Here is an 18,148-nt window from a genome sequence, read left to right as displayed (position 1 = left end):
TTAAGTCATATGATTTGCCCAGATTGAGTCAGGAGGATTTACACAACTTAAACAGACCAATATCAATGGAGGAAATAGAAGAAGCCATCAAAAGACTACCAACCAAAAAAAGCGCAGGACTGGATGGGTATACAGAGGAGTTTTACAAAACTTTTAAAGGAGAACTAATACCAATACTTTTCAAGTTATTTCAGGAAATAGAAAAAGAGGAAGCTCTTCCAAATTCATTCTACGGGGCCAACATCACCCTGATTCCGAACAAACAAAGACACTTCAAAGAAATAAAACTACAGACCAATATCTCTAATGAACATAGATGCAAAAATCCTCAATAAAATTCTGGCATATCGGATACAAAAACATTATCAAAAAAATTGTGCACCATGATCAAGTAGGATTCATCCCTGGGATGCAAGGCTGGTTCAATATACAGAAATCAATAAATGTTATTCACCACATCAATAGACTTAAAGATAAGAACCATATGATCATCTCGATAGACGCAGAAAAAGCATTTGACAAAGTAGAGCCTCCCTTTATGTTCAAAACACTAGAAAAACTAGGGATAACAGGAACTTACCTTAACATTGTAAAAGCTATCTATGCTAAGCCTCAGGCTAGCATCATTCTAAACGGAGAAAAATTGAAGGCATTCCCTCTAAAATCTGGAACAAGACAGGGATGCCCTCTCTCACCACTTCTATTCAACATAGTTCTTGAAACACTGGCCAGAGCAATTAGATGAAAGAAATTAAAGGCATAAAGATAGGAAAAGAAGAATTTAAATTTGCATTATTTGCGGATGACATGATCCTATACCTAGCAGACCCAAAAGGTTCTACAAAGAAACTTCTAGAGTTAGTAAATGAATTCAGCAAAGTGGTAGGATATAAAATCAACACGCATAAATCAAAGGCATTCCTGTATATCAGCAACAAAACCTCTGAAATGGAAATGAGGACAACCACCCCATTCACAATATCCTCAAAAAAAAAAAAATACTTGGGAATCAACCTAACAAAAGAGGTGAAAGATTTATATAATGAAGACTACAGAACCCTAAAGACAAGAACAATTTTAAGAGAAGGAGGGCTCACGGTTTCAGAGGTCTCTGTCCACAGAAGGCCAGGTCCATTCCTTGGGGCCAAACAGTATAGCAGAGGGAAGCAGCTCACATGATGATCAGTAGGCACAGAGAGAGAGAGACTCCACTTGCCAGATATAAAACATATACCCCAAAGCCATGCCTCCAACAACCCACCTCTAGCCACAAACTACCTGCCTTAAATTACCACTCAATTAATCCCGTCAGGGGATTAATTAATTGATTGGGTTAAGATTCTCATAACCAAATTATTTCTCTTCTAAACCTCCTTGAATTGTCTCACACATGAGTTTTTGGAGGGTACCTCACATCCAAACCATAACATTCCACACTGGCCCTAAAAGCTCATGACCATCTCACAATGCAAATACATTTTGTTTATTTCCAAGAATCCCCATAGTCTCAACAGTTCAAGATTGCCCAAAAGTTCACGTCCAAAGGCTCCTCTGATACTCAGGGTAAGCTTGCATTGTGAGTGCCTGTAAAAATCAAAAGTGATTTTTATATGTATGCAATATATAAAGGTAGAGAACAAATACTTCCATTTACAAAAATAAGGGCATATAAAGAAGGGATGAGAACAAAAGAAGATTGAAATCCAGCTGAGAAAACAAGACCTGTAGCTTCACATCTGGCATCTGTAACACATGGCATGGTGATATTCAGTCCAAAAGGCTTGTGTAGCTCTGCCCCTTTGGCTTTGTTGATTGCAACTCAAATGGCCTTTCTCTTGGCTTGTCTCAGATTGATTCCTGCAGCCTTCCCCAGTGGACATTCCACAGAACTGGCATTTCTTAATCTTGGGGGTCTCCACTGCAGCTTTGGCTCCTCCTCACATCTCCATGTTTTGCCCTCTCAAGGGGTGACTACAGGGACTCCAACTCTGCTGTACTTTGCCTGGCCTCCCAAGCCTTCCTTTGAAATCTTGGCAAAAGCCTCCATGACCTTTTTATAATTGACCTTGTTTGGGTTATTTTTAAAGTCAAGTTTACTGATGTAACTCCAGCATCCTGCATTCCTGCAGAACCAGTACCATGTGGTGGATGCCAAGGTCTGCTGTCAATCTTGAGTAGTAACCAAGCCTTCAGAGACCCTGGCTGCAGCAGCCTCTAAGTTCTTTGGTAGCTAAGCATGTAGAAAAAACTTCCTAGGTCCTCTTATGCAAGAAGGGTACCCACTGGTCTCTTCTCAAGAGAATTTTTACTTTTACTTACTTGAGTCTCGGGTGGATGATATCTTGCCAATTCCTGGGATGCACTCAAGCCAGGGGGAAGCAGGTCACATGATGATCAGAAGGCAGAGACTGACTCTACTTATTAGGTACAATATACCCCAAAGGCACATCCTCAGTGACCCACCTCCAGCCACACCCTTCCTACCTTCAGGTACCACTTAGTTAATCCCATCAGAGTATTAATTAACTGATTGGGTTAAGACTCTCATAACCCAATCATTTCTTTTCTAAACCTTCTTGTATTGTCTCACACATGAGCTTTTGGGGGGCACCTCACATTGGAAGCATAACAGTCTCATATTCTTATATACATATGTGTCATATATATGACATATATATGTCATTATTATATATATATATATATATATATATATATATATATATATATATATATATATATATCAGCTTCTTGACTTCCCCTTCCTCAGACCAGATATTTTTTCTTGTCATCTATCTTTCAGTTTACTAATTCTATCCTTAGTTTTGATAACTGGGTATTAAATCCTTACACTGAAATTCCATTTTCAGTAATTGTGTTTGTAGTACATTTCCATATATTTCATTAGAGTTTCCATTTATCCATCAAAATTCTCCATTGATTTCTTTAAATCCAGTGATTATATTATCAGAGTTGTTATAAGCTCCATGATTAGTAATGCTGTTTCTGGATCATAATTGGATCAGTTTGTCTTCTTTCATTTATCATAATGTTTTTGAAGTGATTATACTGTTGAATGTGTCAGTAGTTTGTTCTTTTTATTGATGAGTAAATTCCATTGAATGTATATGATTTTTAAAATCTATTTGCTAGTTAAAAAATTTGCTTGATTCCAATTTTGAACTATTATTAATATAGCTGCTATAAACATCCACAAGCAGGTCTTTCTGGATGCATGCTTTTCATTTCTCTTTCTGGATGCATGCTTTCATTTCACTTAGAAGTGGGAATGCTGGGTCATATGATATATGCTATATAACAGCCAAGAAAATGAGCCTTTTAGATCATAGAAAGCCTAATCTATCACTTGCCCCTGTTCCTGCATTTTAAAATCCATTACTGCATTTGAGCTAAAGCCATCCTTCTATGGGTTGTGACTGTAGTCACAGGATGTAAAAAGGATACTAAGGTGAGAAAATCCCTGGGAGATGCAGAATTCTTTTACAGGTGAATCTGGATCAAAATCTCTGTATTGCCTTCACCTAAACTTTCTTAGAAATGTATTGTAGACATTGTTTTAAAAAATTCAATCTTCTTTTTTTCTCTCTTCCTGCACAGGAGTTAGACCTGCATTAACTACTGATAGCTTTCCCCAGCTCCCTCTCCATTTCTTATCATATGTACCTTACCCCCCAAAACCTCTTAAATTTCTAATCCCATTTTGATAGTTCCTTCTTGGAGGACCTGACCTACTACAAGAAAACAGTCATGATGAAATTCTGAGATTGGCTCATATCAGTTTGTGGGCAATGAAGTAGCCAACCTTGGCAGTATGTGGAATACTGATAGTTTCCAGCATATAATGTGGTTTTTTTTATTGCTACAGATTTAATTAGAATAACCTGGGGAAATGTTCTTGGAGTAGGGAATGCCTTGCAGGTATGAAATTCAGGGATTTGAAAGATGGATAGAAATTCCTATGCAGATAGTAATGTTGTCTGGACACTGCTACATTAAATTGACATCCTACTAAGGGATAATGAGGAACTGGGGGCCATTAACAAGAGGGTAAAGACTTAAGGAATAAGTCTAAGAGTCAGAGAGATTCTTTGGTAGCTTAAAAACATGCTCTTAGCTTTAGTAGCAGGAAAATAGACACAGCTGAACAATGGAAAATCTAATAGAAATTTTAAACTTCTACCTAGAGATGTTTCAATGTTCAGCCAAATGTTTACTGGGATGAAATTGAGACCCTGTTTTCCTGTGATTGAAAATACCTGGAATCCTGAAAATATGATGAGGACATATGGATGGATGCTTCTGAATACCTCCCTAAACCCTCAGAGTTTGAAGAGTTGGCCTACTCTTTCCTAATAAGAGTGGGAACATCCCCTATGCCGAAATATGCCATAGATGCTTGTCTTGGAAGCTGCCTCTATCTTTCTTTTAGCTTATAGACTAATAATTTCTTGGTCTGATAAGGGAGAAAAGTGACTAACCTCAAAAAATCTGCAAGACTTAGCTAGCCTACATTGGTAAAAGTCATGTGAGCACCCCTGGGAACAGATTTTCAAAGTGCTGTATCAGAGAAGATGGAAAGTAAGACTGAGTAAATAAGAATTAATAGACTTGAGAGTACTACTTTTAAGGGATATGGGACATAATATTCTAGCAAGGGATGACAGAGAAAGACTAGCTGTGGGTAAATTTGTGGGAGTGGGGCTGGGTCCCAGAGTGCCATATCTAGGATTGGTAGAATGTTTAGTATGTGTTATTCCCCATCCAGCATATATCCTGTTCACTCAGTTGTATCCTCTATGCTCAGAGGCACTCAAGGGATACAGTGCCTTGGTTTGGACACTTGGGCACGTACCAGTGTACTGACAGAGAGTCTTGGGACCAAGGGTGCACAGATTTGACTGGTCTATATGCTTGGCAGGTAGCTCCTGTGGTCATGCCCAGTCTCTGGGTACAAAGAGTAGAGGCTTCAGGAGTTAGATCCACTCCTATGGTTGACAACTTTGCCTTAGCACTTGTTGATGCACAAGGAGGTTAGGAGCTCAGCCTACAGATTGATCTAACTAGTTTGGCCTGTTTGGGTTGGAGCAGACAAGGAGAGTTAGAATGCAGCAGCATCCCTTACCTCCCCCATCTCCAGCCTGCCAGCCTCCAAAATTACCATCTAGGAAAGATGTGTTTCCATTTTGTATTTTGGCAAGGAGGAATTTTGGTCTTTTTTGTTTGTTTGGTTTGCTTTCTTTTTTGTTGTGCTCTATGATATCTTATTTTTCTTCACTATTGGTTTTTCATACTTTAATTTTATGTACTTTCTTAATTCTTCAACTGGATTTTTTCTCTTTTTTGTTTCCTTGTCTTCTCATTTTTCCTTTCTCTTTTAATTTTTCTTTTATCTTCCCTTTCCCCCTTTAGTATATATTTTTGTATTAACTTTGCTTTTATCAATGCTTTATTTCATATTGTTTACTCTCCATTTCTTCTCTTTAACTATTGGGGATGGAGAACTTACTTTTAAAAACTTTTAATTATATACTGATATCTGGTTTGCTTCCAAGTTGTTACTGTTACTAGTGATTATCTTCTCCTTTCAAAGCAGTGTTAGGGATTGAATTTAGAACTTTGAACATACTGAGTAGGTGCTTTGATGTTGAGATATACTCCTAGCCTAGAGTACATGGTAAGAAGAAAGTTGCTCAGTTAAAAGAAACTCACACAATAGCAGAAGAGATATCCATCCCAACAGATGCTCAAATCTCAACACAAAAACACAAGAAAATAGGCAATAAGATGCTTCCAGAAGTTCACAACTCCCCAGTGACTGAATCCATAGATATGGAAGTGGATGAAATACTGGAAAAGGAATTGAAAAAATTGATCATTAAAATGATCAATGAATTAAAAAGCATACAAATAAATAGCTGAGTAAATTAATGATGACAAATACAGGATATGAAAGAGCATTTCAAAAAAGAGATACAGGTTCTGAAAAAATAAAGGAGACAGAAATTTTGGAAATGAAAAACTCAGTAAGTCAAATAAAAAACAAAAGTCTCATCAACAGACTAGATGAAGCAGAAGGAATAGCTGGGCTTGAAGACAAGGGAGATGAACTAGAACACTCAGTAATAAAGGGGGAAAAGAAATTATGAACAGAATATACAAATTCTACAAGACAGCAGTAAAAGACCAAATTAAAGATTCATAGGTCTTTAGGAAGGAGTAGAGATATAGGCTAGTGTTAGCATAAGTGCAGCCATCTTCCTTTCCACACTCTGACTTAATAAATACTTAATAAATTCTGCTCCAATAGAAACTAGCCTGTGATAAAACCTACTGGTCTGGAGATGTGCTAAACTCTCCCTGTTCTCTCATTGAGAGAAAGGAGACAACTTACCAGCACATGAGATGGGAACATACTGGTTTCCCTGTTCTCTCCTTGAGAAGATAAAGGGGCATACTGGTTTTCTTGTTCTGTCTCCTGAGAGATAGGAAAACCACCTGTTATTGTTCCCAAGAAACAAACTTGCCTTCCACAAGGTTAGGGGATGCTTGCTATGTCCATCAGGACAATACCCACCCCTAATGCATGGCCATGATTCTAGCCTATAAAAAGCAACATTCAAGGGGGAGTTGCTGCTGCTCTCTCTTTTTCTGCATAAAGCAGCCCATCAGACTTCTGACAAATAAACATGCTTCTTGATTAGTCCTGCACCACCTTTCTTTCAGCTTAATGGTATAGAAAACCTATTCAGTGAAACAACAGCAAAAATTTCTCAAGTCTTAAAAATGAGATGGATGGATATTCAAGTACTGGAGGCATTTAGAACTCTAAATAGACATGAACATAAAATAACCTTTCCAATTACATATTGTAGTTAAAATGACAAAAGTTCAGAATAAATAAATATTAAAAGTTTCAAGAGAGAAGTGCCAAATCACTTATAAAGACAAACCCATCAGAATAAGCAGATTTTTCAGCAGAAGGTCTCAAGGCCAGGAGAGGATGAAATGACGTATTTCAAGGCCCCAAACAAAATACCTGACAACCTAGATTATTATATCCAGAAAAGTATCTTTCAGAATTAAAGAAGAAATAAAGACCTTCCAAGTTAAGCATAAACTAAAGGAATTCATGACCACTAAGCCAGATATTTTAAGAAATAATCCACACAGAAGAAAGATAAACATAACTAAGAGAGCACAGTAAAAAGTATATATCTCATTAGAAGAGTAGATAAGTAAATAAGAATTAGGAATAACTCCGAAATTAGAAAAATGGCAAAGTGATAGGAAAAGTACACATTTTTTCAAAAAATAATAAATTTGAATGATATGAAAGGATTCAAGAAATCATTTCATCTTTTTGGTATTTGTTAGTTTTAGTAGGCCTAAAATATGATCTATTTTGGATAAATTAATTCTTAATTCTCCAATTAGAAGAAAAAGACTGGTGGACTAGATTAAAAACACAAAACCCAATTGTGCAGTACCTTTGAGAACCACACTTAACTAGCAAAGACATTCACAAACTGAATGTAAAAAGATGAAAAATGATACTCAATGCAAATTAAATAAAAACAAGGAAAAGTACCTGTATTCATATCTGACAAGGCAAACTTCAATCCAAAATTAGTAGTCAATAGAAGGTCATTACATATTAGTAAAGGAACAGTTTACCAAAAGATACAATTATTGTAAATATATATGCACAGAACATTGTACACCTAATCATAAAACAAATGTACTGGACCTAAAGGGACAGATAGGTTCTACTATAATAATAGTGTGTGACTTTAATGCCCCACTCTCACAAGTAGATAGGTGATCCAGACTGAAACAAAAAACAAAACAAAATAAAAAAACAAACAAAAAAACCCACCAACCAACAACAACAAAGAAACACAAGAGTCAAACTACACTATAAATCAAATAGACTTAACAGACATCTACAGAATAATTCATCCAACAAAGCAGAATACACATTCTTTTAGGCAGCTGTTATAACTTTCTCCAAAACAGATCATATTTTAGGCCTTAAAACAAATCTTAACAAATACCAAAAGATGAAATGATTTCTTGCATCCTGTCATATCATAATGGAATAAAATTTGAAACCAACAGCAAGAGAAACTATAGAAACTATAAAAACATGGAGACTAAAAAATAAACTTTTAAACAATCAAAATTAAATGAAATTAATAATATGATACAGTGTTTGGGTGTCTACATTAAAAAATTCATGAGGGCTGGGGTTGTGGCTCAGTGGAGGAGTGTTTGCCTCACACATGTGAGGCACTGGGTTCAATCCTCAGCACCACATAAAAATAAATAAACAAAATAAAGATATTGTGTCCATCTATAACTAAAAAAAGTTTTGTTTTGTTTTTTAAATTCAGGAGAACCCAAATAAAAAACCTAATGATGCATCTCAAAGTCTTAAAAAACAAGAAAAAGTCAAACCTAAACCAACAGAAGGAAAAAAATAATAAAGATCAGAGTCAAAATCAATGAAATAGAGACTAAAAGAACATTACAAAGAATCAATGAAACAGAGTTTGTTCTTTGAAAAGATAAACAAGATTGATAAACTCTTAGTCAAACTAAACAAAAAAGAGAAGACCCAAATTAATAAAATTAGAGATGAAAAGATGATATTACAACCGATACTACTGAAATCCAAAGGATCATTACGGATTATTTTAAAAAACTATATTCCAAGAAACTGGAAAGCTTAGAATAAATGGATAAATTTATAAAAATATTCAACCTACCAGAATTGAACCAAGAGAATATAAAATTCCTAAGAGACCAATAACAAACAATGAGATTAAAGCAGTTATAAGTAGTCTCCCAACAAAGATCCAGATGGATTCACTGACGAATTTTAGCAGAACTTTCAGGAAAAATTAATATCAAAGCTCCTCAAACTATTCTATGAAACACAAAGTGAAGGAATGCTTCCAAACTCATTCTATGAAGCAAGTATCAAAATGAAATCATAACTAAATGATGACTGAACATCAACAAAGAATATTAATAACCAATATCTTTGATAAACATAGATGCAAAAATCCTCCATAAAATACTTGCTAATTGAATTCAATGACATACTAAAAGATAACACACCATGATTAAGTTGATTTCATTTCATGAACACAAGGATTACAAACAGGAAAAAGGAAGTCAAGTTATTCCTATTTGCAGATTTTATAATCCTAAATTTAGAAAACCCTTAAAATCTTGACCAGAAGACTTTTAGATCTGATAAACAAATTCAGCAAAGTGGCAGATATAAAATGTACAAAAATCAATAGATTTTCTGTACATCAATAACAAATACTGAGAAAGAAATCAGAGAAACAGTTCCTCTCACAATAGGTTAAAATAATACTCAGGAATAAACCTAGCCAAGAAGGTGAAAGATATATACAATGAAAATTACAGAACACTGTAAAAAGAAATTGAAGAAGACACTAGAAGATGGAGCAATCCCTCGTCTTCATGGATTAGAAAGTGAATACTGTTAATATGGGTATGATACTGAAAGACAACTACAGATTAAATGCAATCCCCATCAAAATGCCAATTCCATTCTTCACAGAACGTGAAAACAAAACTGTAAAAATTCTTATGGAAGAATAAAAGACTCAGAGTAGCTAAAGCCATCCTGAGCAACAACAGCAATGCTGGAAGTATCACAATATCAGATATCAACATATTACAAAGCCATTATAACAAAAACAGCATGGTATTGGCTTAAAAACAAACATGTAGATCATTGGAATAGAACAGAGGTCATAGAATTGAACTCACACAGCTACAGTCTTCTGGTTCTTGATAAAAGTGCCAAAAACATACATTGGAGAAGACAACTTTTTTAACAAATGGTACTGGGAAAACTGGATCTTCATAGTAGAAGATTGAGACTAGATCCCTAACTTTCACTCTGTACAAAAACTAATTCAAAACAGATCAAAGATTTGAGTATAAGACTTGAAACTTTGAAAATACTAGAAGAAAAAACGGGGGAACCCTCCAAGACGCAGGCACAGTCAACAATGTCCTGAATAGGACTTCAAATAGCTCAGAAAATAATGGCAAGAATTGACAAATGGAATTGCATCAATTAAAAAGCTTTTTGCACAATAAAGGAAACAATAGAGTGAAGATACAGGTTACATAATGGAAGAAGAATCTTACTTAATCTTCTGACAGAGGACTAATATTCAGAATATATAAAGGTCTCAAAAAAGTTAATACCAAAAAAGAAAAAGAAAAGCAAATAACCCAATCAACAGAAAGGGAAATGAATTGAGCAGACACTTCTCAAAGGAAGAAGTAAAAATGGCCAGTAATTTCATAAAAAAATATTTTATAAAAATGTTCAGCATCTTTAGACATTAAGGGAAATGCAAATCAAAAGTACACCGAGAGTCCATCTCACCTGGCTCAGAATTACTATCTTCAAGAATACAAACAAACACAGACGAAAGAAATTAAAGGCATAAAAATTAGAAAAGAAGAACTTAAATTATCACTATTTGCAGATGACATGATTCTATACCTAGAAGACCCAAAAGAGTCTACAAAGAAACTACTAGAACTAATAAATGAATTCAGCAAAGTGGCAGGATATAAAATCAACACGCATAAATCAAAGGCATTTCTGTATATCAGCGACAAATCTTCGGAAACGGAAATGAGGAAAAACACTCCATTCAAGATATCCTCAAAAAAAATAAAATACTTGGGAATTAACCTAACAAAAGAGGTGAAAGATTTATATAATGAAAACTACAGAACCCTAAAGAGAGAAGTTGATGAAGATCTTAGAAGATGGAAAAACATACCCTGTTCATGGATAGGCAGAACTAACATCATCAAAATGGCGATATTACCAAAAGTTCTCTATAGGTTTAATGCAATGCCAATCAAAATCCCAACGGCATATCTTGTAGAAATTGACAAAGCAATCATGAAATTCATATGGAAAAATAAAAGACCCAGAATAGCAAAAGCAATTCTAAACAGGAAGTGTGAATCAGGCGGTATAGCGATACCAGATTTCAAACTATATTACAAAGCAATAGTGACAAAAACAGCATGGTACTGGTACCAAAACAGGCGGGTGGACCAATGGTTTAGAATAGAGGACACAGAGACTGATCCACAAAGTTACAACTATCTTATATTTGATAAAGGGGCTAAAAGCATGCAATGGAGGAAGGATAGCATCTTCAACAAATGGTGTTGGGAAAACTGGAAATCCATATGCAACAAAATGAAACTGAACCCCTTTCTCTCGCCATGCACAAAAGTTAACTCAAAATGGATCAAGGAACTTGATATCAAACCAGAGACTCTGCATCTGATAGAAGACAAAGTTGGATCCGATCTACAAATTGTGGGGTCGGGCTCCAAATTCCTTAATAGGACACCCATAGCACAAGAGTTAACAACAAGAATCAACAAATGGGACTTAATTAAACTGAAAAGTTTTTTCTCAGCAAGAGAAACAATAAGAGAGGTAAACAGGGAGCCTACATCCTGGGAACAAATCTTTACTCCTCACACTTCAGATAGAGCCCTAACATCCAGAGTATACAAAGAACTCAAAAAATTAGACAATAAGACAACAAATAACCCAATCAACAAATGGGCCAAGGACCTGAACAGACACTTCTCAGAGGAGGATATACAATCAATCAATAAGTACATGAAAAAATGCTCACCATCTCTAGCAGTCAGAGAAATGCAAATCAAAACCACCCTAAGATACCATTTCACTCCAGTAAGATTGGCAGCCACTATGAAGTCAAACAACAATAAGTGCTGGAGAGGTTGTGGAGAAAAGGGTACACTTGTACATTGCTGGTGGGACTGCAAATTGGTGCGGCCAATTTGGAAAGCAGTTTGGAGATTCCTGGGAAAGATGGGAATGGAACCACCATTTGACCCTGTCAGTTTCAGTAAAATGGATGGAACTAGATATAAACATGCTGAGTGAAATAAGCCAAACTCAGAAAGACAAATATTGAAAGTTTTCTCTCATATATGGAATCTGGGATGGGGTGGGGAAGATGACATTGAAGTAGAAAGGAGACTATTTGAAATAAGGAAAGGAACACGGTGCAGGGAAGAGGTGGGTAAAGAGGAGACAATAAAGGCATGGAAATGATTAAAATGTGCTACATGCCATAATAAAACCATTATTAATAAAAAACGAAAGTTGCCATGCTGGAATGGATATACCAGGTGAAGCCAGAACTAACCAAAGGATTATGTTCTTTAGGAGGATCCAGAAGATAACTATTAACCAAAGCTACCAGAAATGTGTTGGTGAGAAGCAAATTAGCATCATCAAAAGTTCAATATTTATTTTCTCTGTAAGCTAGGTTCGACAGTAGAAGAGATGGCCATACAAGGAAGCCATTATAACACATAATTCAGCTAATTCTCACTGACTTCTTTTGTGTACCTAATAAATTCCATTATTTGACTAGAAAGCACTTAGAACAGTGGTGGAAAATATTGAGCTCTATACAAATTTTGCCATTATATTACTATTTTCTTGAATTAAAATAAGTAATTGGATTTTAATAAAATTTCAATAGCAAAAAAATAAAAATAAAAAAAAAGATCATTAGTTTCCATGGTGTCTTCCTATTATAAAGTAATAGAAGCCAGATTTTAACCATGAAAAGCCAGGAAGCCACAATTACCACAATGACTAGGAGGGTCAGAGAGCAACCAAAAAGACTTGATCATGGAGAGTTGTAGAGATAGTTAATAGATGGGCAGCCAAATAAGTTTAATATTGTGCATAATCCTTTAATGTTCTTTTTGTTTCCTTCCAAAAAATTATGCTTAATTCAAAGGCATAATTTACAAAGATATTCTCATGCTTTCTTCTATCAGTTTCATGGTATTGATTTTATATTCATTTCAAGTTAATTTTTGTATACAATATGCATAAAAATGTGCCCATTAAGGAAGATTTTTTAATAGCCATGTTAAACCAATTAACCCTCAACATAAGTGTATAAGACTTGCAAAACACTGAAGAAAATTTCATTAGTAAAATTATATTCAATATGTTGAATTTATAAATACATTATTACTTATATAGTTATGCTAACTATATAAGTTCAGTCACATTAGATATTGTAAGTACAAGCACTATGAATGAAATTCTTAAATATTATATCACATAAATGTATAGAATGATAGGAAACTTAAATTAAAATGCACCAAGACTGTATTCATTCAAGAATAGTGGCTATTACTGAAAAAAATACATGCACCTATTTTATGGTACTTTAGAATTCAGTAAATTAAAAATAAACTTACCTATAAGCACCAAAAAAACATATAATCCAATCAATAAATGGGCCAAGGACATGAACAGACACTTCTCAGAAGAGGATATACAATCAATCAACAAATATAAGAAAAAATGCTCATAATCTCTAGCAATCAGGGAAATGCAAATTAAAACTACTCTAAGATATACCATCTCACTCCAGTAAGAGTGGCAGCCATTATATAGACAAATAACAACAAGTGCTGGCAAGAATGCGGGGGAAAAAGGTACACTCATATACTGCTGGTGGGACTGCAAATTGGTGCAGCCAATTTGGAAAGTAGTATGGAGATTCCTTGGAAAACTGGAAATGGAACCTCCATTTGACCCAGCTATTCCTCTTCTCGGACTATACCCAAAGGACCTAAAACCAGCATATTTCAAGGACACAGCCACATCAATGTTTATAGCAGCACAATTCACAATAGCTAAACTATGGAGCCAACCTAGATGTCCTTCAATGGATGAATGGATAAAAAAAAAATGTGGCATTTATACACAATGGAATATTACTCAGCAATAAAAAAAAAGAATAAGATCATGGCATTTGCAGGGAAATGGATGGCATTAGAGAAGTTTATGCTAAGTGAAGTTAGCCAATCCCAAAAAAACAAATGCCGAATGTCTTCTCTGATATAAGGGGGGTGACTCAAAATGGGGTTGGGAGGGAGAGCAAGGGAAGAAGATTACCTCTAGATAGGGAATAGGGGTGGGAAGGAAAGGGAGGGAGAAGGGAAATAGCATGGATGGTGAAAGGAGATCCTCATCATTATACAAAATACATGTATGAAGATGTGAATATGGTGTCAACATACCTCATATATAATCAGAGATATGATAAATTATTGTATAATGGTGTATTAAGAATAGTAATGCAAAAATAAATAAATAAACAAGTAAATAAAAAATAAACTTACCTTTTTTCTGCATATCCTGATAAAGTTTGCTTATTTCTATCTTATGTTCCTCCCCTTTGATTTTCATTTCACTCACAAGTTTAGCAATATTATTCTTATATTCCTAGAGATTAAAATATTTATTCATTTTTCAATCTAAATATGTATGCATAACTTTTGATTAACTGGAAAACAGCAACTTTTAGTTTATATTTATTTTGATATGTAGTCATATCTAGAATGGAAAAATATTGTCCATTGTTTGAATAATTAGCTGTGAGACAGACCAATTTCTTCATGTATATGCATTTTAATTTTTTAATTGACAAAAATTATATACAGTGTATGACCTGTTGTTTTTATATATATATATATACTCATGGTGAAATAACAAAATCAAGCTAATTAATATATATCCTCATATTTTTTGTGGCAAGAACATTTGAAATCTACTCTCTTGTACATAATACATTGTTACTAACTACAATCACCATGCTGTACAATATATCTATTGAACCAAAATCTTGTATCCTTTGACCAGCAGCTACCCAGTCATAGCTCACTCTTTAGCATTCCTCCCCCAACACTCAAAGCCCCTGTTAACCACCACTGTACTCTCTGCTTCTATAAGTTCTACAATAAAGATCAGTGTCTGACCCAAGAAGATGAAGATCATTCAGAAACAATGTCTTATCTTTGCTTCCTGAATATACCTGATCAATGTTTAGCTCAAAATAACTGACTTAACTGTATGATTAAATGGCACTACAATATTAAATAAAATATATGTCCACTATAATCCAGAGCTAAACTTTAGAATTAACAGAAGGTACTGTCTGATAGATTGTAAATTTACTCTAATATAGGGTCTGGACTGAACTTCTATTTCTGAAAATTATATAAACATTTCTAATTTACAGAAAAGATTAAATATAACCCATGATAAGCATTAACATTGTGAGAAAGTATCCAGAGAAAGATGGATTTGAGATTTGAAAATTCCCCAATGGCTATGGAGATTGGCTTCTTAGATCACAGAAACATAGGAGTAATTTATTATTATAACCAGGAGTAGAGCAAAGAGTACATTTTGGGAGAAAATTCCCCAAAATGAATTTAACAATTTTCCAGGTGTACTGTCCTATATAAAGAAACAAGGGCCGGGTGTGGTGGCACACACCTGTAATCCCAGCAGCTCGGGAGGCTGAGACCAGTAGGATAGCGGGTTCAAAGTCTCAGCAACAGTGAGGTGCTAAGCAACTCAATGAGACCCTGTCTCTAAATAAAATACAAAATAGGGCTGGGGATATGGTTGAGTCTCCCTGAGTTCAATTCCCAGTACAGGGGGGTGGGGGAAGAAACAAAGGACAGGCCTAAGATGTAGGCAAGAAAAAAGGAAAGCAAAAAAATAACAAAAATTAAGTAAGATAGTTGAAAAAAGACAATAGAAGCAAAAAGTCAAGAAAAGTCTCTAAACAACATAAAATCGGACACTGGGACTCACCATTGTATTTCCAGCTCCTTGCATGAATCAATCTATCTATCTATCTATCTATCTATCTATCTATCTATCTATCTATCTATCTTTTTTTTTGGGGGGGGGGTGGTGCTGGAGATTGAAACCAGGGCCTTGTGCATGCAAGGCAAGCACTCTACCAACTGAGCTATATCCCCAGCCCATCTATCTATATCTTGATATTTATTTGCTGAATAAATGCAAATCCCAGTAAGTATTATGTAGGACAGATCTCTTAACTAGACCCAGCTTTTCAGAATCCATCAATTTTCTGAAATTTCATGCCAAATTTCTGTGTGTGTGTGTGTGTGTGTGTGTGTGCGTGCGCGTGCATGAACACAAAGCACGTTTGCCTTTGAGCATTTTCCCCAGAAAGGATTCATAGCTATTAATAGACATTCAATGGTATGGAGAAAGTAAAACTAAACAACAACATCATCACAAAAAGGTGTACTAAATTGTGTGTCTGTAATTAAAAATAGACATACATTCTTCTATATTACTTTCATTTAAGAGACATAGTCTAGATTGCTATTTGTGTTACTTAACCTACCATGCAAATTACAGAAATGGCCAAACCTACTCAACTTCTTGGCTCTGATTAAAGCTGGGCAGGTGAATATAGGGATGAATCTCACAAAGTACCACTTTCATATACATATATCTAGATTTCTAGATGAGCAACTAGAAAAGCTAGAGTGGATTTTATAAACCACACTGATTGCACTAAGTCATTTCTGTCCTGAAAAACCACAAAAGATAATTCTGTGTTCCTTTTCATTCCCACTGACTTTGCCATCTGAATACACTGCCACTAAAGTGGAATGCATCCATTAATTTGGTAAGACAGTTTTTCACTCCATCTTTCAGGCAAAAAGCAAGCCACATTTCTGGGATAATCTGCGCTATATTTCAGTAGGTTCTTCCTCATTTTAGCTTGTCTCATTCCTTCTTTTTTTACCAAGCCCAAATAAATTATAATTTAATGTTTTTTTTTCTCATTTGTTTCTGGGAACTTTACATCCCCCCAAGTAATCTCTAGGTGCTTTCTTATTTTAAGGATTTTCTGTATGTAAATTACAAAAATCTTCCCAATCTCACAAATATTGCCATGAAGTACCCCCAGAGTGTGTTTCTAGGGAATGGTTATCTCTGAGTTATTAATGTGCCCCTGAAGGTTTTGTACTAGTGAATCCTCATGGGATGGAGGTCATTTTATTTATTTATTTATTTTTTAGCTTGCTGTGGACAGCAGATAATTAAGAAATCAAAAATCTTGTGTTGTGGTGTATTCTTATTAGTTTCCAGCTCTCTGAAAAAATTCCTGTAGTATTCAAGATAAAGCATTTTTCTAGAACTTAAAGTTTTAGAAGGGAAAGGAGGCAAGGTCTTCTCCCCTTTTCTTCCTGCTGTAATTACAGTCTGACTTTCGTCTATTTGAGCTCTAGAGTCAAGATATGAAAGGGATCAAGCAAAAATAAAAGAAGGAGGGAAAAGGGAGACAGGAGAAACATTAGATGGCCCAGAGATACTTAACTATCTCAAAGTTGGTGATGAAAAGCTAAATTTTCCAAGAGCATAGTGAGAATGCTTTTTATTTACTGGTTTTACTCAGAAGTCTTGAGCAGTTTCTAGAGCTAGCTTGTGTTTCTTCTTCTCATATTAGACTGAATTTAGAGACAATCTTTCAAACTGAACCCTGCTTCAGATCCAACGTGAATTTTAGAGATCTAAAATCTGTCAGAATTTAATATATTTGCTCTTGGAGATGAGAAAGTTAACATAATAAATTTCCCCGAAGGAAGAAGAATAACAACTGACATATATTAAGCACTTTTTATGTTTTTTAAGTACTATATTACATGTTCTGCAATTGCCATTACTAGATTGTTCCTGTAGGAGAGAAGGAAGTATAGCAGAGGGTATGGTAGCCCTTTGGAGAGAATTAATTTGTAATTCACATAAAATGCAGCCCTTATTTGAATGTTGTAATGATTACCCAAGGAGAACAGACTTACTTACTTTATAATGAAAAACTTTAAAAATATTAATAGAGTATATTCTAAAGATTCCATTAACACAATGGAAAAATGTATAGCAAATAACAGGCTCTTTTTGGTACAAATAAAAAGTAATATGAATGCTATATTAGTATATTCTACTTTATAAAAAGACTAGAATTCTCAAAACACATTATTTTTAAAAGAAGTTTTCATTTATTAAAGATTTTGGCATGTAAAATACTTATACCTATGTCATATACACATATGCACAAATTTTTGGCTGGTTTATTAATAAAGTAATCTCTTTTTCTAATTTAAATAAACAAATGCTCCATAAGGACTTGATTTAATGCAA

General features: G+C 34.8%; 1 protein-coding gene across 2 annotated transcripts in view; it reads right to left on the bottom strand.

The window, feature by feature from the left end:
- Positions 1 to 18,148, bottom strand: part of CCDC152 (coiled-coil domain containing 152) — a gene marked incomplete at its 5' end in the record, with an annotated part of 43,670 nt that overhangs the window by 6,659 nt on the left and 18,863 nt on the right. The window contains one exon of one of the 2 annotated variants that reach the window (XM_081280068.1): positions 14,296 to 14,398. The exons of the other annotated variant lie outside the window; for it this stretch is intronic. Coding sequence (XP_081136194.1) covers positions 14,296 to 14,398 — 103 coding nt within the window. The remainder of the gene's footprint in view (positions 1 to 14,295; positions 14,399 to 18,148) is intronic. 2 annotated transcript variants of the gene reach the window in all.

This window comes from Spermophilus citellus (assembly GCF_964194105.1).
Source record: "Spermophilus citellus genome assembly, chromosome: 1".
In the NCBI taxonomy this organism is placed as follows: Eukaryota; Metazoa; Chordata; class Mammalia; order Rodentia; family Sciuridae; genus Spermophilus; species Spermophilus citellus.
Note: the sequence above shows the minus strand (reverse complement) of the source record. Positions and strands in the feature narration are given on the sequence as shown.